General features: G+C 38.2%; 3 protein-coding genes across 9 annotated transcripts in view; 2 read left to right on the top strand and 1 right to left on the bottom strand.

Annotated features, from left to right (window-relative positions):
- The window catches only part of LOC113060544 (echinoderm microtubule-associated protein-like 5), an 81707-nt gene extending 64687 nt beyond the window's left edge, over window positions 1-17020 (top strand). For 2 of the 7 annotated variants that reach the window (XM_026229540.1, XM_026229542.1), the window contains 17 exons: window positions 2764-2778; window positions 5210-5218; window positions 5504-5582; window positions 5782-5911; window positions 6090-6188; window positions 7155-7175; window positions 7335-7508; window positions 9229-9437; window positions 10259-10416; window positions 10531-10645; window positions 12660-12848; window positions 12932-13104; window positions 13311-13473; window positions 14793-14896; window positions 15206-15359; window positions 15839-15939; window positions 16752-17020. In XM_026229540.1, the coding sequence (XP_026085325.1) occupies window positions 2764-2778; window positions 5210-5218; window positions 5504-5582; window positions 5782-5911; window positions 6090-6188; window positions 7155-7175; window positions 7335-7508; window positions 9229-9437; window positions 10259-10416; window positions 10531-10645; window positions 12660-12848; window positions 12932-13104; window positions 13311-13473; window positions 14793-14896; window positions 15206-15359; window positions 15839-15939; window positions 16752-16788 (1930 nt within the window). In that variant the 3' untranslated portion in view covers window positions 16789-17020. Of the gene's footprint in view, window positions 1-2763; window positions 2779-5209; window positions 5219-5503; window positions 5583-5781; window positions 5912-6089; window positions 6189-7154; window positions 7176-7334; window positions 7509-9228; window positions 9438-10258; window positions 10417-10530; window positions 10646-12659; window positions 12849-12931; window positions 13105-13310; window positions 13474-14792; window positions 14897-15205; window positions 15360-15838; window positions 15940-16751 lie in introns of those variants that run through there. The other 5 variants (XM_026229541.1, XM_026229544.1, XM_026229543.1 and 2 more) reach the window with 3 other exon arrangements.
- A 950-nt stretch (window positions 17021-17970) lies between these two features.
- LOC113060545 (iron-sulfur cluster assembly 2 homolog, mitochondrial-like) lies at window positions 17971-21075 on the bottom strand. Its single transcript, XM_026229546.1, has 4 exons — window positions 20971-21075; window positions 20449-20575; window positions 20249-20364; window positions 17971-18400 (listed from the first exon to the last, which is right to left on the bottom strand). Exons 1-4 carry the CDS (start codon window positions 21030-21032, stop codon window positions 18226-18228), a joined length of 480 nt encoding a protein of 159 aa, XP_026085331.1. The 5' UTR covers window positions 21033-21075; the 3' UTR covers window positions 17971-18225.
- A 707-nt stretch (window positions 21076-21782) lies between these two features.
- Window positions 21783-23334, top strand: LOC113060543 (NPC intracellular cholesterol transporter 2-like). Its single transcript, XM_026229539.1, has 5 exons — window positions 21783-21925; window positions 22153-22248; window positions 22341-22448; window positions 22526-22698; window positions 22789-23334. The coding sequence occupies exons 2-5, from the start codon at window positions 22167-22169 to the stop codon at window positions 22873-22875; spliced, it is 450 nt and encodes a 149-aa protein (XP_026085324.1). The 5' UTR covers window positions 21783-21925; window positions 22153-22166; the 3' UTR covers window positions 22876-23334.
- The last annotated feature ends 715 nt before the right edge of the window (window positions 23335-24049 follow it).

Genomic DNA, 24049 nt, shown 5'->3' with positions numbered 1-24049 from the left:
TATTTTAAATTCACCACCACTCTACCACTAATATGACATTTTGAATAAGCTAATGTTGGTGGCAGATTCTTAAGCCAAACTATTTACGGTCTTCTGTTTCTGTTTCTGTTTCTGTCTTTCCAAACTGGAATATCAAACCGACATTCACAGGAATGCTCCTGATTAAATACAAGTTTATCTTATCTTACCTTACCTTTCTTTCTATGGAAAAGTTTTAGATTTGGATTTGCTTATTGAATATTGCATTTACAATAAAGCACTTACAATTGAGGTCTATGGGCGAAGGCATTTCCCTGTAATTGGATTGCATTCAGTTTCAAAGGTGTGGCCACAAGCTTCATATATTATGGGCCAGATTTACTAACAGCTTGCGCGTGCAAACCCTCATTTGAAGTTAAAAAATGAAATGGAAAAATTATTTACCACCCCAAAACAGCATGTCTGAACTCAATTTGCGCTTGAAATGGCTGTGATTGTTGCTGAAAACAGAGAGTGTGTGTAAAGATCTCATCTCTTTGCTGCTGTTCCCCTCCTAAACTGCAGTGGGCGCTCTCCTCAAGCCTCTATGTAATGCTCCCTCCAGGCCTCCAGATGTCACTTTAACCCCCAACTCGGTGCTCTCCACTCCTGCAGTTGGCGCTCTGTTCACAAGCATACTTACGAACTTGCGATGTTGGCAGAAGTCGGTTTTGGTTTACTTTCAAGATCACATTACCCAAAATGTCAGAATTTACTAGATATCTCCAAGATCTGCCTAAAATAAACATCAGTGACGTTCATCGTATCGTTGATGCCGCAGGCAAAGTTTGGAGATGCCATTTTGGGAGATGTGAAAGTATCAGGCGGCAAGGAAGTCGACCGGAAGTTGAAGTCAGCTGCGTGCCGCCATCTTGTAGCAGAACAACATCCCATTGACTCCCATTCATTTTGACGTCACTTTGACAGCAAATAACTTTACACCAGAGGCATTTATACACGACAATGTATAAAGGGCTCCATTAACTTCTATGTTACATTATGGCCCCGTAGAAACAGTTTTTGTAAAAATTGGCTAACGATTGCGTCATAACCACTCGACTCTCTGTCGCATTACCGTACAGACAGGAGGAGAAGCTCTCAGGCAATTAACTTAATATGGCGTGCTGGCGTTACATTTTAAAATACTATACAAAATAATTAATCAGAATACTTATTCCTGTTCACTCACGCCAAAGAACTCCCCGCTCAAGCTCGCCATCTCTGCAAGATTAACGATGGCAGTTTGCACGCACAGCTAGAGGATTTACATCTGTCAGACAGGTTGCTGACGTCGTCAAGCTTCGTTAGAGACTGCACGTCAGAAACGGAAGTGCTAAAACACGCTAAAAATGGGCTTCAATTGTCTCAGTTGTTCCAATGGGGTCGCTGTGTCCATTTCTTTTACTGTCTATGGAAAGTATGCCAAAAACTGATATCTTGACTCCTGGCGACAGTGAAAGTTCATCACCACGCTTAAGCTCAGAACCCATTGTATCTACATGTATTCCTGCTCAGTACTCTTCTCTTTAGCCCTGGTTCCCCTAACCTGTATCTTGCCCATTATAAGTCTTCTTGTTCCCTGCCATTATGTTCAGACTTGAACCTATGTACTCCAGTCAATAGATCTCAAGTTAAGTTTGTGGCCTATTGCACCTGTTTGACCTTTGTGTCTATTAATATTCCTCTGTTTTGGGGAAGCTCTACTATCCTAGTTTAAATGTACTGTGTAACCTTGGTTTCTCAAGTAAAGATTATTGTATTTTTTGGAAGACTCAAGTCTCCTGGCTCGTTACTCTTCTGCCCTTGAGTTCTGTTGTGTGGGAGTTGGTTCAGTAGAGAACACACCACTCTTAGAACAGCACTGACCCTGGTTTGAGTCGGGCCTAAGGTGATCTCATTACAGCGCATGGCAGATGGGAGACATGTTTTTTTCCATTTGTGTATTAATTTTTAATATGTTTTAATTTTTTTGGAATGCCAGAGGAAGACATTATCCGAACATTTCCTTATGCTAATTAGCTTTGATCTTGATAGATTGCTTTGGTCATTATGGAAATGAGATATTGCATCTGCATCCTTTAATTTGAGCATTGTCAGTAGATCCCCTGCAGAACTTTCCACTCCCATCAGTGCTTTTATGGATTTGCGCTCTTGCTTTAATTTGTCTTGTTTAGTAAATCTGGTCCTAAATAGGTTAAAGTGAGAACAGTGACCTTGATTATCAAAAGTTCATCCATTAATTCAATCTTAATTAAAATGCTACAGAAACACTGCAAATAAAAATGTATAACATTAAACTGACTTCATATGTTTGTGTTTATTTACTATTTTCTTGGACAAAGAAAGGACTTGAAGTCAAAAAAGTAAGGAACCACTCATTTAGAGTTTAAATTACACACAATTTTGTACTTATTTGTATCAAAATACCTGCTTCACATAAAAACACATGCTTCATATGATTGATTATCTCGCCCATAGATTTCTAATGTAAATGCATATTACAATAAAACATTTTTTTTTTTGTCAAACTCAGGGATTAATCACAATTGAGCGTAAGTTGTATTGAAAAGATTTATTAACAAGTTTAACTACCACAATAGTTGAACAATGGTTAAAAACATTGAAAACAATGAGCTGGTAACACTTGGGCTTTGAGTGACATGCTACCCTCATGTCTGTCTTTTCCAATTTTCCTCACTCCTCTGTCTGTCTCTGCGCTCCACTCCTCTCTCTCACCATGTGAAGGCAGGGCGTAGTCAGGTAAGAAGATCAATGAAAGTGTCATTTATTCAGAAAAGTTTCATGTGCTGCCTTCCCTCCTGCTCTTTGGGTGTTTGCTATACCGAACGGCAACAGCCATCATATTCATAAAACCGCCTGTCGCTAAGTTTTGCTCTTATTTTAAGCTCAAGATGCTTTAAAAGCAGGCAATTTCAGGCTTAAATTACAGCATTATTTTTATGTTACGTGATTTGCTGGCGGAGTTTTTTTTCATTGCTTTGAAGTGACTTTATAACTGCTCTCTATTGCTAATTTTTTTACAAGAAATGTTGCTTCTTTGGCTGCTGGGAACTTAACTCATGCTTTGCTCCATGCATTCCCTCTGAAGACGATTCAAGGATTAGTTCACCCAAAAACTCAAATTCTGCCATCTTTCACCCGCATTCTGTTTCAAACCTTACTTTTTTTCCAGTGAACACTAGGAGAAAGTTTAAGTAATGTAGTGGGTCACTTAGGATCCATTATCCCTGTGACCCTACATAGGACAGGGAGTTTTGAAAATGTTTGGATGGATGGACGGATGGATTCACTCTTTTTCATGCAGTGACAATAAATGCAAACTGAAAATAGATAAATAAATAAAATAAATCATGCACTACATTAAAGTTTCATATGAAGCCAAACTATTTATTATTTACACTAGTTTGAAAGTGCAGTCCGATTTGTGTTTATTGAAATAACCTGATTTTCTGATTTACATGCAAATCAGTAACCTGGCAATGTAAGTAAATATGTTTACAAGACTATTCAAAACATGAAAAACTGGTTATTCCCCAGCGGATGTTAAATGAAGCATTAAAAAACACTGAATATTTCAAAATGTCAGCCTTTCACTCGCTATGGCTGGATGTGCTTAAATCTGCTGTAAAGGATGCTGACTGTCACATATTACACATGCGCACCTCAAAAAGCAGACAGAACGCAGGTTAAGTTGTTTACATGGAAGGCAAAATCAGGGTGTTGATTGGTTTATTTTTATTGGTTTATATATATTGGTTTATACCGACAATGGAAAAAGGTTTAATGCATTTACATGACACTACAGCTCTTAACCATGCAGAGCTTGATTCTTAATTCTCCCTATGTCCCTGCTCTTACTTTGAGATTGAGCTAAGAAAATTAGCTTGCAGTTCCCAAATTCCGGCTAATCTAATGTGGGTGGGTGGGCTTTCTGCATTTCCGCTGCCAAGCTCTGAAATAAACTACCAGAAAATCTCTGTGTTATCTCTTCACTCCAGACCTTTAAAACTGCTCTCAAAACTCACTTATTTACAATGTTCAGTTGATTGCCTGCCTTCATTTTCTCTTCTTTCCTTGTTTTGTGACTTATCTTCCATATTGCATATTAATTTCACCTCTGTCTGTCTGCTGCTTGGCTATTCAGATGTTCTATACTGTCTGTTATTTACCTTCCTAGCATCCTTGGGTATTTGCAAGGCGCTATATAAATAAAATGTATTACAAAGTGTACTTATAAAAGTGTATTAAGAAACAGTCATGAAAGCATGCTTTAAGTACACTTAATTGGCCTATTATTTCATTAATATTATATGATCTGCAAGTACAGTTAAAAAAATAGACTTGTAAGTAGTACTGTCAAATCGATTAATCGCAATTAATCGCATACAAAATAAAATGTTGTTTACATAAAGTGTACTGTGTGTGTGTCTATGTGTATGTATATATATATATATATATATATGTATATATATATACATTTCTTTAATATATAAATGTATGTGTGTATGTGTTTATTTATATATTATACATATAAATACTCACACATTATGTAAACACAAACTTTTATTTTGGATGCGATTTAATCAATTGCTCAACAGCTCTATGTGAAACTTCTGAAGCAGACTACAGGTTCATATTCAGTTCAGTTTAGCACACCTTTTCTCTCAGCGACTCACATGAATGTGGCTTGGAGAGTTAGATGAATAGCAACTTAATCATACGGATTTAGAAGACACAGAATATATACCAGTCATGGTTGCTTTTTGTGATTTTGGAGCTTGGCAGCTGACGTCCACCTTCAAGTTCATTATATTAAAGAGAGTAGCCAAGACATTCTTCAGACCTTCACCTTTTGTGCTATAAGGAAGAAAGAAGATCACATGGGTTTGAAATAACATGGCAGTGAGTACGCACTTTGGGTGAACTATTTCTCTAAGAGTAAAGGAAATGAATTGACTGAACTAGTTTTAAACAGAACTGCTGCTCTGTGGGCCATTTTGTGTTTTGACACATGCTGTCAAGTCAACATGGACAACATTTATTCATTTTGGTTGTATTTTGTTGTACAGTGTCCCTGTGGTGTGCTTCTTTGTTTTCTGGAGCACTCGAGGGAACTGCTCAACTGACACACTTCTAATGTTTTCTCTCTCTGTTAATGCTGCTTTTAAAGAGGCTCGAGGTAAGACTCACTCCTCATTGTTCCCAATTTTTTTTATTGTTGTTTTTAATTTGTTTTAAAGAGTTTTACAAAGGTTTCACCCAAACGTTTACTGTACATCACCATCTATCCCATCTAGAACTGACTCAGAACCTCTGTGTTTGGTAACATGTTACAGGGAAAACCTGAAGAGAAACCGGATCATCATTCACCAGATGTCTGGTGTCCTTTTCACCTGGTCACTGCCTGACCTCATTACTGCTGTAAGACTGATTAAGTAGCTGTGTTTTTTGTCTTTGGGCGCAGACCCCCAGTGAGCAGAGCACCACCAATGCCAGAGAAACTGCAGACCAACAACGTGGGCAAGAAAAAGAGACCCATTGAGGTGAGTGACGGGCAAATCAGAAAATGTATGTATGCATAATACCTTCTTTCCTTTCATTTTCTGTCCTGTCCTTTCTAGCCTCTCTTGATTAAACTGCAGGACGGTTTCTCTGTGCATGTCCTTTCAAATCCTGAGAGCCAGACCCTCTGCTGTTGATTTGTATGTGACTTCAGACACCCCTCTTTGACTCTCTCTGCAGGACCTGGTGCTGGAACTGGTGTTTGGTTACAGAGGCAACGACTGCCGTAACAATGTGCATTACCTTAATGATGGAGCGGACATCATTTACCACACTGCCTCAGTAGGGGTCGTCTTAAATTTAACAACAGGTGGGGAGAAAACTAAAGGTGCTTGTCATATGTAATGCATGTTTAATACATTTAAATGTGCCAGAATGGGCGTAAGCAGCAAGCACAGTTTAGATATGGATTTTATTCAATGAGGCATGACGACATGACAAAAAAATGTTGTGGAGCATTATTTGTTTTTCTGTTTGTCTTCCTTCAGCCTGTCAGAGTTTCTATTTGGAACACAGTGATGACATTCTGTGCCTGACTATTAATCAGCACCCAAAGTTCCCCAACGTGGTGGCAACTGGCCAAGTAGGTACGTTTGTGAAAACATTCACCCTTTTCTTCTCACCTTGACTGCCCAGGTATTGACTTTGTCCCAGATGTTTCTCCTAAAATCCAACAAATGGTACAATGATACATAGAGTTAGAGTTATCGAAAATGAACATTGATAGCACAGGTCTTGGAAGAATTTGACGAGATAAAAAGATCACAATGAAATATACTTTCGATTTTTGACCACAGTCTGGTTCTGTGTTTTGGCAAATCTGGATGTCTGAAACTGAAAGGATACATGTATGGGATGGTTCCCGTGCTTTGCTGTGATTTATTGCCATTTCCACATGTTGCTTGGCACATTTGTTCTTAAAGCTGCAGTAGGTAACTTTTGTAAAAATATATTTTTTACATATTTGTTAAACCTGTCATTATGTCCTGACAGTAGAATATGAGACAGATAATCTGTGGAAAAAAATCAAGCTCCTCTGGCTCCTCCCAGTGGTCCTGTTGCCATTTGCAGAAAGTCATGCGCTCCCGGTAAGAAATCAACCAATCAGAGCTGCGGTCCGTAACTTTGTTTGTGTTCAAAATGTAGAAAAATGTATATAATAAGCGAGTACACCATGAATCCATTTTCCAAACCGTGTTTTTAGCTTGTCCTGAATCACTAGGGTGCACCTATAATAAGTGTTTATATTCGGACTATTTTAGATTGCTTCGGGGGTACCGCGGCGGAGTAACCCAGTACCTTTGTGATTCTTCATAGACATAAACAGAGAGAAGTAGATCCGGCTACGATGTTCTTCCGCAAGACGCAAGCAGAAGCAGTTCTGTTTATTAACCGCTAGAGCGTCAAAAGTTCCCTACCGCAGCTTTAATAAGAAAAAAAAGCCACATTTTGTATTTGGACAGTTACTTTTATTTATGCACCGGTGGTTTTAAAAATGATGAAATTGAAAGTATTGTTCCTGTTATGTTTAACCGCTGTTTTTGTTCACTTAGGTGATGCCGGTGATATGTCAGGTAAGAGACCGTGTACATTTAAAACCAAAAACAGTTGCAATGAAACATTGTCTCGCATTGACACTTGATTATTGAAGCACTGGCAAACATTAGAATTTTGCTTTAGAATACAGCTATATCACTTTACAAATCTAAGCAACAGATTTTTTTTATTTTCAGCCACATCTCCTTCTATCCATGTGTGGGAAGCCATGAATAAACAGACCCTCTCTGTGCTGCGCTGTCATCATTCTATGGGCGTTTGCTCTGTAAGCTTCAGTGCCACCGGCAAACTGCTGCTTTCTGTGGGTCTGGACCCCCAGCACACCCTCACCATCTGGAAGTGGCAGGAAGGTACAGTCTTGTTCAAAATAATAGCAGTACAATGTGACTAACCAGAATAATCAAGGTTTTTCGTATATTTTTTTATTGCTACGTGGCAAACAAGTTACCAGTAGGTTCAGTAGATTCTCAGAAAACAAATGAGACCCAGCATTCATGATATGCACGCTCTTAAGGCTGTGCAATTGGGCAATTAGTTGAATTAGTTGAAAGGGGTGTGTTCAAAAAAATAGCAGTGTGGCATTCAGTCACTGAGGTCATCAATTTTGTGAAGAAACAGGTGTGAATCAAGTGGCCCCTATTTAAGGATGAAGCCAACACTTGTTGAAAATGCATTTGAAAGCTGAGGAAAATGGGTCGTTCAAGACATTGTTCAGAAGAACAGCGTACTTTGGTTAAAAAGTTGATTAGAGAGGGGAAAACCTATAAAGAGGTGCAAAAAATGATAGGCTGTTCAGCTAAAATGATCTCCAATGCCTTAAAATGGAGAGCAAAACCAGAGAGACGTGGAAGAAAACGGAAGACAACCATCAAAATGGATAGAAGAATAACCAGAATGGCAAAGGCTCAGCCAATGATCACCTCCAGGATGATCAAAGACAGTCTGGAGTTACCTGTAAGTACTGTGACAGTTAGAAGACGTCTGTGTGAAGCTAATCTATTTTCAAGAATCCCCCACAAAGTCCCTCTGTTAAAAAAAAGGCATGTGCAGAAGAGGTTACAATTTTCCAAAGAACACATCAACTGGCCTAAAGAGAAATGGAGGAACATTTTGTGGACTGATGAGAGTAAAATTGTTCTTTTTGGGTCCAAGGGCCACAGGCAGTTTGTGAGACGACCCCCAAACTCTGAATTCAAGCCACAGTACACAGTGAAGACAGTGAAGCATGGAGGTGCAAGCATCATGATATGGGCATGTTTCTCCTACTATGGTGTTGGGCCTATTTATCGCATACCAGGGATCATGGATCAGTTTGCATATGTTAAAATACTTGAAGAGGTCATGTTGCCCTATGCTGAAGAGGACATGCCCTTGAAATGGTTGTTTCAACAAGACAATGACCCAAAACACACTAGTAAACGGGCAAAGTCTTGGTTCCAAACCAACAAAATTAATGTTATGGAGTGGCCAGCCCAATCTCCAGACCTTAATCCAATTGAGAACTTGTGGGGTGATATCAAAAATGCTGTTTCTGAAGCAAAACCAAGAAATGTGAATGAATTGTGGAATGTTGTTAAAGAATCATGGAGTGGAATAACAGCTGAGAGGTGCCACAAGTTGGTTGACTCCATGCCACACAGATGTCAAGCAGTTTTAAAAAACTGTGGTCATACAACTAAATATTAGTTTAGTGATTCACAGGATTGCTAAATCCCAGAAAAAAAATGTTTGTACAAAATAGTTTTGAGTTTGTACAGTCAAAGGTAGACACTGCTATTTTTTTGAACACACCCCTTTCAACGAATTGCCCAATTGCACAGCCTTAAGAGCGTGCATATCATGAATGCTGGGTCTTGTTTGTTTTCTGAGAATCTACTGAACCTACTGGTAACTTGTTTGCCACGTAGCAATAAAAAATATACTAAAAACCTTGATTATTCTGGTTAGTCACATTGTACTGCTATTATTTTGAACAAGACTGTACATGTCAACAAACACACACACACACACACACACAGAGGTAACTCAGCACTCTGCTTTAAGGTTTGGGATCTGAAATTCTTTTCAAAGGTGCCGAAGTAGCAAGTCGGGCCGGTCACACCCAGAGGATCTTTGTGGCAGAGTTCCGGCCAGATTCGGACACTCAGTTTGTGTCAGTGGGGATAAAACACGTGCGGTTCTGGACGCTGGCCGGCAGGTCCCTGCTCAGTAAGAAAGGAGTGCTCAGCTCCATTGAGGATGCCCGTATGCAGACCATGCTCTCAGTGGCATTTGGAGCTGTAAGTGTTCTTCCGTTTCTACATGATGTTCAGCTCCCCTTATAATTGTTGTTAGAGATGGAGAAGTGAAGGCATAGTTCACCCTAAAATTAAAAAAACCACGGTGCTCCAAACCAATACAAAAAGAGATTTTGCAGAATGTCGATAACATGAATGCAAATCGGAATGGATTTTGTCAAACTCTAACATAAGCTCTATATAATGAGTACCGTTCAAAAATTTGGGGTTGGTAAATTTTTTACAAATGTTTTTGAAACATTCTCTTTTGCTCACCAAGGCTGCAGTAGTTTGATCTGCTTTGTAAAGGAAAACTTTATATATACTATATATATATATAAATGTAAATCTTTGCCGAACAATAAGAAAAGTATAAATTTTTTTAAACAAACAAAAAAAGTATGCTCCACAAATTTTGAACGGTTATGTATGCCATATTTCAATTTACACACACACACACACACACACACACAAAACGAATGAAATTTGAGAGTTGCAAAATAACGATCAACTAAAAATAGCATAAGGCAAAATGTTTATTTTGAACTATCCCTTGATATGAATGTGTGAGTAGATATTTACGTATACATGCAAGCATGCGTGTACATTTGTGCATTTGTTTGTGCACTTGTGTGTCAGAGCTTAAATGGACAAGATCTTACCTCAAGAATTAATTAATTTAAAACATTGCATATGATTTTAACAAATTAAATGATTCAGTGTAAAAGTATCACTGAAAGGATATAAAATGCTGTGCTTTGCCATGTTTGTGCTGTCTTTCTCTTAGAGGTCACTAGATTAGTGCAGGTTTGTTTTCTTTTCAGAATAACTTGACATTTACAGGTACCATTAGTGGAGATGTGTGTGTGTGGAAGGAACACATTCTAGTGAGAATCGTGGCTAAGGCTCACACTGGACCCGTGTTCACCATGTACACCACATTACGTGACGGGCTCATCGTGACGGGGGGCAAGGAACGACCGTAAGTGGCTTGACCTTTCCAGATAGCTGAAATATTTTGTTGTCTGAATCTGCATGAATGTTCTCAGAAGGTGGTGTAGTAAATGAGAGGATTCGTGTGGGCTATCCTCTGCAGGTCTAAGGAGGGAGGTGCGCTCAAACTGTGGGATCAGGAGTTGAAGCGATGCAGAGCCTTCAGACTGGAGACGGGTCAGATCATAGACTGTGTGCGCTCCGTCTGCAGGGGCAAGGTACAGCACTGCCACCGAGGATGAGAAATACTGGACCTCTGGGAGGACATTAAGAAGTTTAGCATATCTTATTTTTCCTCAAATTAATGAATATTCCTCAGTAGAAATGTGTGCCCCGTTATTTTTTTATTTAATATTAATGTGTTTTTAAAAGATTTAGTCCCATGGGTTATGCCTTCTGTGGGTTGATGGTGTTTTGTTTTGTCCCCAACAGGCTTTTTAAATATTTTTTGATGATAATGTTTTTCTTTTTATTATTCTCTCTCTCTCTCTCTCTCTCTCTCTCTCTTTCTCTCTCTGTGTGTGTGTGTTACACAACAACTCACCCACACTATTTTTTTTATATATAATAAATAAATAAAATTTGTGGTTATTTAAAAAAAAAGATTTATACTTATAATACCTTATAAAACTACAATACTATAATGCTTATTCAGCAAGGACTGTGAGGACTGTATTACAATAAAGGCATATGTAATGTTACATAAGAATTATATACATATAAACTTTCTATTTATCGAGGAATCCTGAAAAAAAAAATATGTATCACATTTCCACAAATGATTAAGAAGCTAAACTGTTTTCTGCATTCATAATAATATAAGAAACCTTTCTTTTATTCCATATTAGAATGATTTTTGAAGGATCATTTGACACTGGAGTAATGGCAATACATTACATTTTAAAATGTATTAAATTAGAAAAATATTGTAATAAATTTCCACAATGTCTCTGTTTTTACTGTAGTTTTGATCAAATAAGTGCAGCCTCATTGAGTATAAGAAACTTCAAGACTTCTTTCAGACAGACAGACAGACAGACACACACAGATAGAAAGACAGACACAGACAGACAGACAGTCAGTCAGACACACACACAGTCAGTCAGACACACACACAGTCAGTCAGACACACACAGTCAGACACACACACAGTCAGTCAGACACACACACAGACAGACAGACAGACACAGACAGACAGACACAGACAGACAGACAGACAGACAGACACACACAGACAGACAGACAGACACAGACAGACAGACATACACACACAGACAGACAGACAGACACAGACAGTCAGTCAGACAGACAGACACAGACAGACAGACAGACAGACAGACACAGACAGACAGTCAGTCAGACAGACACAGACAGACAGACAGACAGACAGACACAGACAGACAGTCAGTCAGACAGACAGACAGACACAGACAGACAGACACAGACAGACAGACAGACACAGACAGACAGACAGACAGACAGACAGACACAGACAGTCAGTCAGACAGACAGACACAGACAGACAGACAGACAGACAGACAGACACAGACAGACAGACAGACAGACAGTCAGTCAGACAGACAGACAGACAGACAGACACAGACAGACAGACACAGACAGACAGACAGACACAGACAGACAGTCAGTCAGACAGACAGACAGACACAGACAGACAGACAGACACAGACAGTCAGTCAGACAGACAGACAGACAGACACAGACAGACAGTCAGTCAGACAGACAGACAGACACAGACAGACAGACACAGACAGACAGACAGACAGACACAGACAGACAGTCAGTCAGACAGACACAGACAGACAGACAGACAGACAGACAGACACAGACAGACAGTCAGTCAGACAGACAGACAGACACAGACAGACAGACACAGACAGACACAGACAGTCAGACAGACACAGACAGACAGTCAGTCAGACAGACAGACAGACAGACACAGACAGACAGACACAGACAGACAGTCAGTCAGACAGACACAGACAGACAGTCAGTCAGACAGACAGACAGACAGACAGACACAGACAGACAGACAGACAGACACAGACAGACAGACAGACAGACACAGACAGACAGACAGTCAGACACAGACAGACAGACAGACAGACAGACAGACAGACAGACAGTCAGACACAGACAGACAGACAGTCAGACACAGACAGACAGATAGATTTGTGGTAAATAAAAGGAAGTCTCTTCTTCTTGAATGTTCAGGGGAAGATTCTGGTGGGCACTCGGAACGCTGAGATCATTGAGGTCGGTGAGAAGAACGCAGCGTGTAACATTCTGGTGAACGGCCACATGGACGGTCCTATCTGGGGACTGGGAGCTCACCCCAGCCGAGACGTCTTCCTGTCTGCTGCTGAGGATGGCACTGTGCGCCTCTGGGATATTTCAGAGAGGGTAAATGATATAATGCCTGTGCACAGTGATTTTTATTTCTGAGATACCACATGATTCAAACGCTTTCTTGTATGAGAAAACAGAAGATGCTGAATAAAGTAAACCTGGGTCATCCTGCACGTGCGGTCAGCTATAGCCCAGAGGGCGACATGGTGGCCATCGGCATGAAGAATGGAGAGTTCATCATCCTCCTTGTTACCTCACTCAAGATCTGGGGGAAGAAGAGAGATCGCCGCTCTGCCATACAAGATATCAGGTGAGACTACAGATTGATAACAATTCAGCATATCCACTAAAATGATTTTATTTTATTTTAGAGGGTACAGTCGTGTTTCCAAAAAAATAAAAAATAAAGGCAATTTAAATTAAATTACATTTGTTTATAGTTGTTTTCTAGGTGAATGCTATTTCATTCTGACTTGAACATGGTCCGTTGCAACAGCTACAGTCTCTTATCCTCAGGTTCAGCCCAGACTCGCTCTACCTGGCTGTGGGCTCCAGTGAGAACGCAGTCGATTTTTACGACCTGACATTAGGACCGCAGCTCAACCGCATCAACTGCTGCAGGGACATCCCTAGCTTTGTCATGCAGATGGATTTTTCTGCGGACAGCTGCTATGTGCAGGTACAGCACGTCAGGCTGAGTTTGTGTGGGTTCACTGGTTTGTATGAGAGAATGATGACTGCCTGAACTGAACTGAACTTATGAAGAGCGCTTACAGCAATTATATACTTTAAATTAGAATCAAATTCAAATGTACATTTATTTGAAATTGCCACGACGTACACAATTATCCAATTTGCAGTGTTTTATTAGGATAATTCAAATAATCGTAATCTAGACATGCAAGAGGTCAGTATCCACGAAAGCAGTCCAAAACAGGAAACATGATAAACACTTAGGAACACAAAAAGTAAGGTGACATAAACCAAGGCCTCCATCAAACTGAAAGAAACAAACAGGATATATATGGACGGGTGAAAACGATGAAAGTGTGAACAGCTGAGTGCAATTAACAGGTGTGCAATTAACAGTGATGAATGGGACAGAGGCTTGTGGGAAATGTAGTCCCTGCAGTGGGGTGACTATATGGGGAAGTGAGACCACTAGTGGACACCCAGGGATACACAGACCAGACACTGTGACATAAATGCAATAAATTGAGGGCTTTTTGAACCAATGTAAGTAGGACTTAAGTATATAATTTCATAATTCTGTTATCTTTGAAATATAGTTAAAATATACTGCTGATTGTTCTGACAGGTGTTTGTGGGAAGTTGTGGCCTAGTGGTTAGAGAGTTTGACTCCTAACCCTAGGGTTGTGGGTTCGAATCTCGGGCCAGTAAATAACATTACTGAGGAGCCCTTGAGCAAGGCATTGGACCTCCAATGTATGTGTGTGTGTGTATAGACGTATATACTTTGGATGGGTTAAATGCAGAGCACGAATTCTGAGTATGGGTCGCCATACTTGGCTGAATGTCACGTCACTTTTTTTACACTTTAAAGCAATATACCCCAAGAAACCATGGTTTACATTGAATTAAGAACAGCTAAGGGGCATTATTAGATTCATTTGAACACCTGAAAAGAAAGCCTTGTACACTTAACTGTAATGAATATTACAGATACTTGCATGCCATGTGACTGTGATTAATCCGTATCAGAGTGTTCATAAGTTATTGAAATACTAACTTAAAAAGTCTTTAAAAAGGCTTTATACTTGAAGTAAATATTTGACATCAAATGGGTTCAGCTGACAAAAAATGTTTAGGTATCCTTGCCTTAAGATATCCTTCACTCTAAGTATTTCATTAAAAGGAGAAACATATGAGGTTCTTCTTCCACCATTTAAGCTCAAAGTGGTTTTTGAGTGACTTTCTGTGCTGTTTCTGTGCCAGACATCTTTCGATCAGCTCTGTCTCCGTCTGCGTGTTTTGCAGTTGTCTACTGGTGCTTATAAACGTGTAGTCTATGAGGTGCCTTCTGGGAAGCAGGTCACTGAGCAAGCGGTGATAGACAGAATAACCTGGGCCACATGGACAAGGTAACGGACTGCAGCACATTTTTGTGTATATGTGTATTCTCATTCAGACCAAACTGAAATGGCAAAGTACCTATTTTCAACTAACTCTGGTCCTCGGAGGAAACAAATCCTGTCTGTGATTTCAGCATGTTTGTTTTTTCCCAATGTATTTTTTAACTCTTGTTTTGCTGCCTGGTGTACTTTTATTATAGACCTTCTGGGTAACAGTTGGTGGTCCCAGCACTGCTGGTATCCCATAGAATAAAAATGAAATCAATAAAGCAACGGTTGACAATGACTGCAGTGTTGAATTGTTGGGTGTCTCTGTAGTGTCCTCGGGGATGAGGTGGTGGGGATCTGGTCCAGGAACACAGATAAGGCCGATGTAACCTGCGCGTGTGTGTCTCACTCCGGCCTCAACATCGTCACAGGCGATGACTTTGGAATGGTAAAGCTGTTCGACTTTCCGTGTCCGGAGAAATTTGTAAGTATACCCCATTTTTCCTGAAATAAAGTGTTGTAAAAGTGTGAAAGTGTGAGATTTTTCTATTTAATTGTCAATAACATGCAGTCTGTAAACATTACATTCAGTTCACATTTAAATACATATAAGGTTAGTATATTATTTGAAAGTATATTATTTCCTGTAATAAGTCATCTTAAAAGTGTACTTCTTTTTCAAAGGGTTAATAATGCTGTTCCTACAGAAAAATAGAAACCACAGGCTAATTTCCGCTGTCTCTGCATATTGTATTTTACTGAATGCTGAGGAAATGCCGCAGCATGTGACAGGACACCACAGTTGTGGCCAACACAGATCAAAACATTCTCAAACGTTCAGCTGGTTAATTGGATTTTAAAATGTTTATTTCCATTATATGAGTGCTCTGACCCGCTCTGCACACACTTCTGCATCTTCAAGGATAAAACAGCACATCTTCTGACTAGAATCTGTTTCCTCAGGCCAAACACAAGCGTTTTCTGGGCCACTCTGCCCACCTGACCAACATCCGCTTCACCAGCGGGGACCGCTTTGTCGTCAGCGCCGGAGGCGATGACAGAAGGTGCTTGTTCTGGTGACATTCTGTTCCTCACAGGCCCCATATTGCTGTATTTTCTTTATTTCCCTTCCTTTTTTTGAATAAGCATATTGAGATAGTTTCCGTGGTTGGCTTCACTGTGTGTCTAGTTATCAGTTTAGTTGGTACACAAACACAATTTATAATATTGACAGGATATCGAAAATAATGAGTAACAATTTATCTCTTTGTATTATTAATGACATTTCATTATGATTGTGTGTGTGTGTGTGTGTGTGTGTGTGTGTGTATATATATATATATATATATATATACATACACACACACGTGTGTGTGTGTGTGTGTGTGTGTGTGTATGTATGTACTGTATGTTTACAAACACATACAGACACAAAGTTAATAAAGCAAAAATAGTAACACTGTGAAGTATTATTACAATTTCAACTTATCTATGGGAATATATTTTAACATGTAATTTATTCCCGTGATGGCAGACTGTTTTTTTTTTTTTTTAGCACGATGCTTCAGAAATTATTCTAATCTGCTGATTTAGTGCTCCAGAAACATTTCTTATTATCAGTGTTGAAAACCGATCATCATTGCGGAATCAAAAAGTATTAATATCTTAAAATCAAAAATGTAAATCTTGCTAACCTTATACTTTTGAATGGAAGTGTATAAACATAACTGAGCTAAAATTATGAGCCGAAAAAAACTAAAGAGACATGACACTACAGTGCAGGAGGAAATCCATTGGGTATCAGTTAATTGTACACTGCAGAATGCTTAAATGCTTCTACAATGATGTTGTTACGCTTTCTCTGTGTGTGTTTCAGTCTGTTTGTATGGCGGTGTGTTCACGCTCCTCACTGAGGGCATGCAGTCTCCTCTCTCCTGCCTCCAAACCATCACAAGCCCAGCTGACAGCGCGAGTGAAGCGACTGGTGAGATGAGGAACATCACCCGTCTGCTCCGGGACCAGATCCATGCATCTTAACCCATTCCTCAACTCAGCTGTTTTTGAATGATCGTTTGGCCAAAGTGTCACATGACCCAACACACAGTAAAAGATCTGTCAGATGTGTGTGTGTTTACCCCACCACCAAAAGAAAAAAAGGACAATTCTGAGCTACAAGTTGTGGAACGTAATTATTTTGGAGTCGATCAAGATTTTCTTCCAAGTGAAAAAGAACTAAGTACGATTAGCCTTAAACTTGCCCATATTTTTGTTAATTAAGGTGTGTGTTTTTTTGTGTTGGGGATACTGGTTTTCTGTTCTAATATTGTAGTTATGTTGGTTTGATTTGGTGGTTCTTCTTGAGGTTTCTTCGATCTCCCGTGGCCTTCTCCCTGGATGTAACACTGCAGTTATATTCTAGGATGTCAGCATGCCAAAGCATTCTATGCACTGTATACTTGACCTGCTCACTGTGGTGGTCCAGTGGTCTGTTAATGTCGGTCTTGAACGTGATCTCCCTAAACAGTAGATGACACCCCTAACCTCATATGTAGCATTTTTAGCTCGATTAGTGAACTTGAGATGTCTGTTTGTGCGTCTGTGCGAGTAGGTATGAACTTAATGCTTGGTGTTTCATGTCTGAGATTCAAGTTTAAATGAAAAAAATGGAAATGCAATTCCAATCCCTCAAAAAAAATGAAACGATTTGTTTGTTTCAATGGTGTCTTATCAGAAATCACTGTTCATCTTGCTGCTGAAGTCTTTATAACATCACATACGTTATTTTTATTGTTTTATTTTCCTTTGATCGTCGAGGTTCAGGGTGAACTCAAGATATCAAATGCAACATTTTCTCTCCTTCAGTATCATTCGGATCAAAAGAGATGTACTTAATGCACATTTTGATTTTCTTATCAATGTAAATATCATTTGTAAAGACATTCTTTTGTATATTTTTGTGAAATGTTTCTTAAAAGCCAAGTTTAATAAAAAAAGATGTACGTATATATGCCACGTCCATGTAAAAACACAGTCAGTTATTAAATATTTTCAGTTTCTCCTGCTAAAAAAAAAAAAGAATAAACTCAACAGGAAATCATATTATATTATAACTTTATTAGAAATATATTTACAATCTTCCTTATATACACACACAACACACCAACAACTGTAGAGTCTGATTTGAGTTTTTTCTTCTATTACATCCTCTGTGGTCATTTTAATATTTAGCACATCAGAACCCCTCACGTAAGCTTATCATCATGCTTCTGGCTGATCTTCTGTAAGCACATAACTATGCACACAAGAGCGACTTCATAAACTATAACGCTGTGATGAAGAGAGGATGGGCGTCAGATTTTGACGGAGAAGGACGAGCCGCATGAGCAGCCGTGTTCAGCCTGTGGGTTCTTCAACACCTGGAAGGAGGCACGGATGAGCTCCTGACTGAAGTCAATGGTGGATCCTTTGACGAACTCCAGACTGTCCTGGTCAACTATTATCCCCACACCATTCTTTTCAATCACTCTGCAAAGAAAGAGACCAAAATAAATGCAAGAGATCAATAAAAGTTCATTATGAATTCGCTGTTTTACCAATTACGCACACTGGATTTCTGTGTTATCAACCGTAGTCATATGGTCCTTTCAAAACACTGCCTCGTGAAGCTTCACAGCTTTGCATAGCATTTGTTTCGAACCGGTGGTTTGTATCATTTATTAAACTTTCAAAGTCACATGATTTCAGTAAATGAGGCTTTGTTAGATCACAACTGTTTTAAAATGTTTCAAATGCCGTGAATCATTGAGAGAGGCCCAGATTTTTAGACATTTTTAATGAGATGTTTGTGTAAATAAAAGGAAGAGTAGTAGTTAATATTCTATGATTGCCCTGTGTAGAAAAACAAACAAAACCCTGCAAATGAATCGAAGAACACATTATCCAGGCACTTCATATTAGTTATCTGATGATTTGTTAATTGCATTTCAGATACTTTCAATAAAACATTCGCAATGCAAATCATTTTGCGAAGAATTTGATTTAACTGACTCAAAGCTGTAAAAAGGTTTGTTTCTCCCATCACTAACAAACATTAAGACTTTTGATTCGGGAACAAAGGCACAAACTTCGTGTTCTCTGGAGAACACAATGTTTGGTCAGTTAGATCAAATTTACATAGCATAAAAAGTAAAGATTTTAGAGTAAAATTCTGCACCCTCATATTTAAAATGGTGATCTATGGAAGCCTGTTTCTGCCACTAAATAAAAAATAAAACAAGGTAATTGTTAATTTTATTTCACAATTCCGACTTCGCAACTGCGAGTTATAAAGTCAGAATTGCTTTTCGGTTTTATATCTTGCAATTCTGACTTTATAAATCGCAAATTTTGACTTTATAACTTGCAATTGCGAGTTTTCAGGTGCTGGTCATATAATTAGAATATCATCAAAAAGTTGATTTATTTCACTAATATAACATAAATCAACTTTTTGATGATATTCTAATTATATGACCAGCACCTGCATAGCACGCAATTTCTGACTTTATAACACGCTCTTCTGAGAAATAAATTTCCTAAAAATATTCAGAGAAATAAAGTCGCAATTTTTACTTTTCGGTTTTATATCTTGCAATTTTTTAATTATTACTCGCAAATATTGATAACTTGCAATTGTGAGAAAAAATGGAAGTCAGACTTGCGACTTTATATCTCTGAATATTTTTCGTAACTGTATTTCTCAGAATAGTGTGTTCTAAAGTCAGAATTGCAAGATTCTGAGAAGAAAAAAGTCAGAATTGTGAGATTAAAGAGTCACAATTACCTTGTTTTATTTTTTATTCAGTGGCGGAAACGGGCTTCCACAGTGATCTCACCTCCTTAAATTTATTTAACCATAAAATATTTAGTAACATAATTCAGACTCTTTCTATGGCATCAACACTGTTAAAGTTTCTGCATACAAAATAAAAAAATTCATTTTTTATAATACTATTCTTTTGTGAAAAATACCATTCTTCAAAATTAAATAAAACAAAATAATGGTTTTCTCAATAGCTATTTATTATTAAAACGGATAAACAATAATTAAATCCAAGATTACCTCATGTTTATTGCTATAAAATATGAAAATAATTTATTTTAACTGTATACGGAACCACGTCTTAAGGTTTGGTAAATTGGCTGCAAAAATTTAATAAATGCAAAATATTAAAGCATATTGACCTCTTGATGTTGATGAAAAACATTTTCTGAAGTATCACCGAGTGACTCTTTGTGAAATAAAAAGGACCATAAAATTGGACTTTTCCCAAATCCTGTTTGTACACTCCTTGATGAAAGTGTCTACAAACATTGCTTTCTTTTTGCAATTACCTGTCATCTTCATTTTTAACACTGTCCACTGAGAATTTATACTGGAATCCCGAACATCCGCCTCCCTCCACTGCTATCCTCAGATACTCTCCCCTCTCCATAATCTCAGCGAGTCTCTGGAGGAAAAAATATATCTTGGTTTATTAATTCCTTCTAAAATTTGATCACTGAAGTATCTATGATCTATGATGAGGTCAAACCTTGACACAGGCTTCACTGAGCTGGATGCTCTCGGCCGGACTGCTGGATGGGGTCTGATGCTCCTCTTTGGTAGAGGAGGCACTGCTGGAGCTGAGAGGAGCTGAACATGCTCTCACGGTCTCAACTCTGGCCAAAAACAAACACACACGTCACAGTCAATGGCTGTTCACACAATGCCCTTCACGCCTAAGGAGTTTTGATATGCACATCATAACTACAGGATTACATTACATAAAAAAGAAATGTGAAACAGATTGAAAACAAACGAATAATTTTACCATCACTTAATCAAATATTTGAATTCAAATGTGGCGATAAGTAGTCATGCATAAGCGCCAGTTTGTGTTATGAAATCATGTCATCTGTGCTGTTAGCTCACTATCGCAACTGTGCTCAAGCTAGCTAGCTAGCTATGCTACGAGCATGAGCTAATATCTGAAGATAAAGTACCAAACAAAGTCGTATTATATACGATAATACATCCTGAATGCATCGCTGTCATTCAGCTAATTCGTGCATACTTGAGAAGGTGAAATGACGCTGTTTTAGTGGCGCTTGTGAGCAGTCTCCTGGCGAATGACATCTTCGATAAACTCGGACAGTACTGCGCACGCGCGAGACGAGCTATCACGAGTTAGCGAGAGAAGGGTTGCCAGAATCAGTGTTTTAACCCTTTGATTTAAAACTAATATTTCTGTTATTTTAAAAAAAAATTTTTTATTAAAACTGTACGTTGAAAAGAATAATTAAACTGTACTTGTGTGCTTTTGTGGTGAACTCTTATTTAAATATAAAAAATAAGCTGATAACTGTAACATAAATTATGATTCAAATTTCACATTTTGCCCAATCAAGCCTAACAGATGCCAGATTTTTGTAATTTACCCCGAGACATAAACTGTTAACATTTAAACACAGTCAGGGTCATTATTCAGTTAGTGTGGCAAATGAGAGGCAGAGTTTGTTCTTTTTTTATTAAAACTATTTAATTTAATTGTACATAAAATCTGTATCCAGCGTGTTAAATTGTTGCAGGATCTCTCTTTGAGGTATGAAAACGAGTTTGTTACACATGAAACCTCTCAAACGCAATTCAATATGTATTTTAAAACAAATTTAAAATGGTTTTACATAGTTTTCACCATATATAATACAAATGTGCAGACATTTTATGAACTATTGGCGTCTAAAGTTTATTTCAACTGCTGAAAATGAGAAACACACACGCATACAAACACGTTTTATTTCTCTAATAACAATAACACGAGCAAGTAAAATAGCCTCACAAAGTGATTTTGATACATCTGGCAACACAATGTCATCATTGTTTCAGACCATATCCATGAGTCATTGCTATTGGTTAAGAGTTGCCGAAACTGCGCTTACGTCATTCAGACGCCCAACCAGACAGCCCTGGACTGGAGCACAGTCATTCAGATCTTGTGACGAGGAAGTAAGGTGTGAAAACAAGAGCTGGTATGTAAGCTTATTTTAATTATATTAGTTGGTATTTTTTACTTTTTCCACTGAGCTGAAAGCCCGTTCGCCTTATGCTATTTCCTGTGTTTTGTGTTTACTAATTATTAACGTTCACATCTTCATAAGGAAGTGTACAGACACTACGGAGAGATTCACTCTCAAGTGAAATGTAATGTAAAACTATGTGTAAAACCAGTGTTTGTACTCTGTTTGGTTCTATCTAGGATTCATCTGAACCATGGACTACCGTGTGCTCGGCGTAGTTTTACTGTCTTTTCTCTCCTGCACTAATGCTGAGCAGGTGAAGTTTGTGGACTGCGGTAAGTACTTTGTTTATGAAGTTCATAATTTATATTTTTGTCTTTTTAAAATCTTAATTTTCCTTGTTTTATTTTTCCTCTTCCCCTTACAGGCTCAGAACATGGTAAAGTTGCTGAGGTCAACATCCAGCCCTGCCCATCTCAGCCATGCCAGCTTCACAAGGGACAGTCCTATTCAGTCAATGTAACCTTCACCAGCAGTGAGTGGCTTCTCAACAGCTCAAATAAACCAGATCTAAATGAAGGAAATCTTACGGCATGTTTCTATCTCCCCTAGATGTTGGGAGTCAGACCAGTTCTGCTGTGGTTCACGGAGTGGTCGCTGGCCTCCCCGTCCCCTTCCCAATTCCTCAACCAGATGGGTGCAAGTCTGGAATCCAGTGTCCTATTGAACCGCAAAAAACATATAGCTACATCAACCAGCTTCCCGTTAAGGACGAGTATCCAGCAGTAAGTGTAAACGTCCTAATCTACCTCTAATTCTGTGCAGTGCTATAATGTTGCATGCATTCACTTCCTCATTGTTGATTTGTTTATTAGATAAAACTGGTGGTGGAATGGGAATTAAGAGATGACTCCAGCAAAGATTTGTTTTGCATCAAGTTCCCTGTTCAGATTGTGAACTGAGAAGGCCAACACTGAAGCCAAAAATGCGTACAAAGGGAAACAATTAAGAACCGAGGCGTCTGAATGCGTGCCTTTTCCATGGACCTTTTCGATTTATGTTAGTAGAAGCAGATTTTATGATTTATTCTAATACTTTTTTTCTAACCGTGACAGATTTGTCGTTTTAATGTATGGTCTTTAACTATGCACACAGTGCCACTCGACAGAAATTGCCTAATCCTAGTTTGTTTCTAAAGTTATATTAATGATTCACCAGAACGAGACGCTGACAAACAGCAGTGCTCACTGCCGGTGATTAAATCAAGTGTGCACTCGCTCCTGTGTGGCTAGACAGTGTTCGGATGCGTTTAATCAAAGTTTATTTTAAACAACTGGTTGTGAAATTTTTTACTGACATTTTAAATCGGCATATTTAATAAAGACTGCATCTTAATATTGAGATTATTTTCTTAAAACATTGGCGAATGTGTCTGATTGAAATAAACTTTTTTTTTTTATTGTAAACTGATTTTTGTTTTTCTTCTGTTTATGGATTCCTGCAGGGTGTGTGTGTGTATATATATATATATATATATATATATATATATATATATATATATACATACACACACACACACACACACACAGAGAGAGAGTTGTTGAAACATTTGGGATCAGTAAGATTTTTAATGTTTAAAAAAAAAAAAAAAAAGTTTATTAAGGCTGCATTTAATTGATCAAAGACACAAATATTGTGAAATATTATTGTAATTTAAAATAAGTTTTCTTTTTTTAATATACTGTAAAATATAATTTATTCCTGTGATTCAAATCTGAATTTTCAGCTCCAGTCTTCAGTGTTATATCCTGATCTATCAGTGTTTTTTTGTGGGTGGGGACCTGCGTTTTTTTTTTTAAAGTTCAAAAGAACAGAATTTTTCCAAAATAGAAATATTTTCTATTAATATTACACTGCAGTTTAAAAATCTGGGATAGTTTTTTTTTTTTTAAGGAAATGAATACATTTTTTTTAAGGAAATGAATACATTGTTAGAAAATAAGCAGACTGTCCAATACTTCTTGCTTCAGTTTCAGATCTGTTTTCTGTATGAGAGGTCACCTGTCATGTGTTTGAGGCCTGGTGGTTACTAGGGCAGATGTGTTTTACTATGCAACACATGAATTTATTATGATG

This window comes from Carassius auratus, chromosome 42 (assembly GCF_003368295.1).
Source record: "Carassius auratus strain Wakin chromosome 42, ASM336829v1, whole genome shotgun sequence".
NCBI classification, from domain to species: domain Eukaryota; kingdom Metazoa; phylum Chordata; class Actinopteri; order Cypriniformes; family Cyprinidae; genus Carassius; species Carassius auratus.
This window is presented reverse-complemented; position numbering and strand designations above follow the sequence as displayed.

Excerpts from the sequence above, each read along its gene's own strand:
- LOC113060545 (XM_026229546.1), bottom strand. The coding sequence starts at position 21,032 with ATGTCATTCGCCAGGAGACTGCTCACAAGCGCCACTAAAACAGCGTCA. Across the intron at positions 20,365-20,448 it reads TCAGTGAAGCCTGTGTCAAG|AGACTCGCTGAGATTATGGA; the intron begins GTTTGACCTCAT and ends TTTTTCCTCCAG. Across the intron at positions 18,401-20,248 it reads GTTAAAAATGAAGATGACAG|AGTGATTGAAAAGAATGGTG; the intron begins GTAATTGCAAAA and ends CTTTCTTTGCAG.
- LOC113060543 (XM_026229539.1), top strand. The coding sequence starts at position 22,167 with ATGGACTACCGTGTGCTCGGCGTAGTTTTACTGTCTTTTCTCTCCTGC. Across the intron at positions 22,449-22,525 it reads CAATGTAACCTTCACCAGCA|ATGTTGGGAGTCAGACCAGT; the intron begins GTGAGTGGCTTC and ends TATCTCCCCTAG. Across the intron at positions 22,699-22,788 it reads TTAAGGACGAGTATCCAGCA|ATAAAACTGGTGGTGGAATG; the intron begins GTAAGTGTAAAC and ends TTTGTTTATTAG.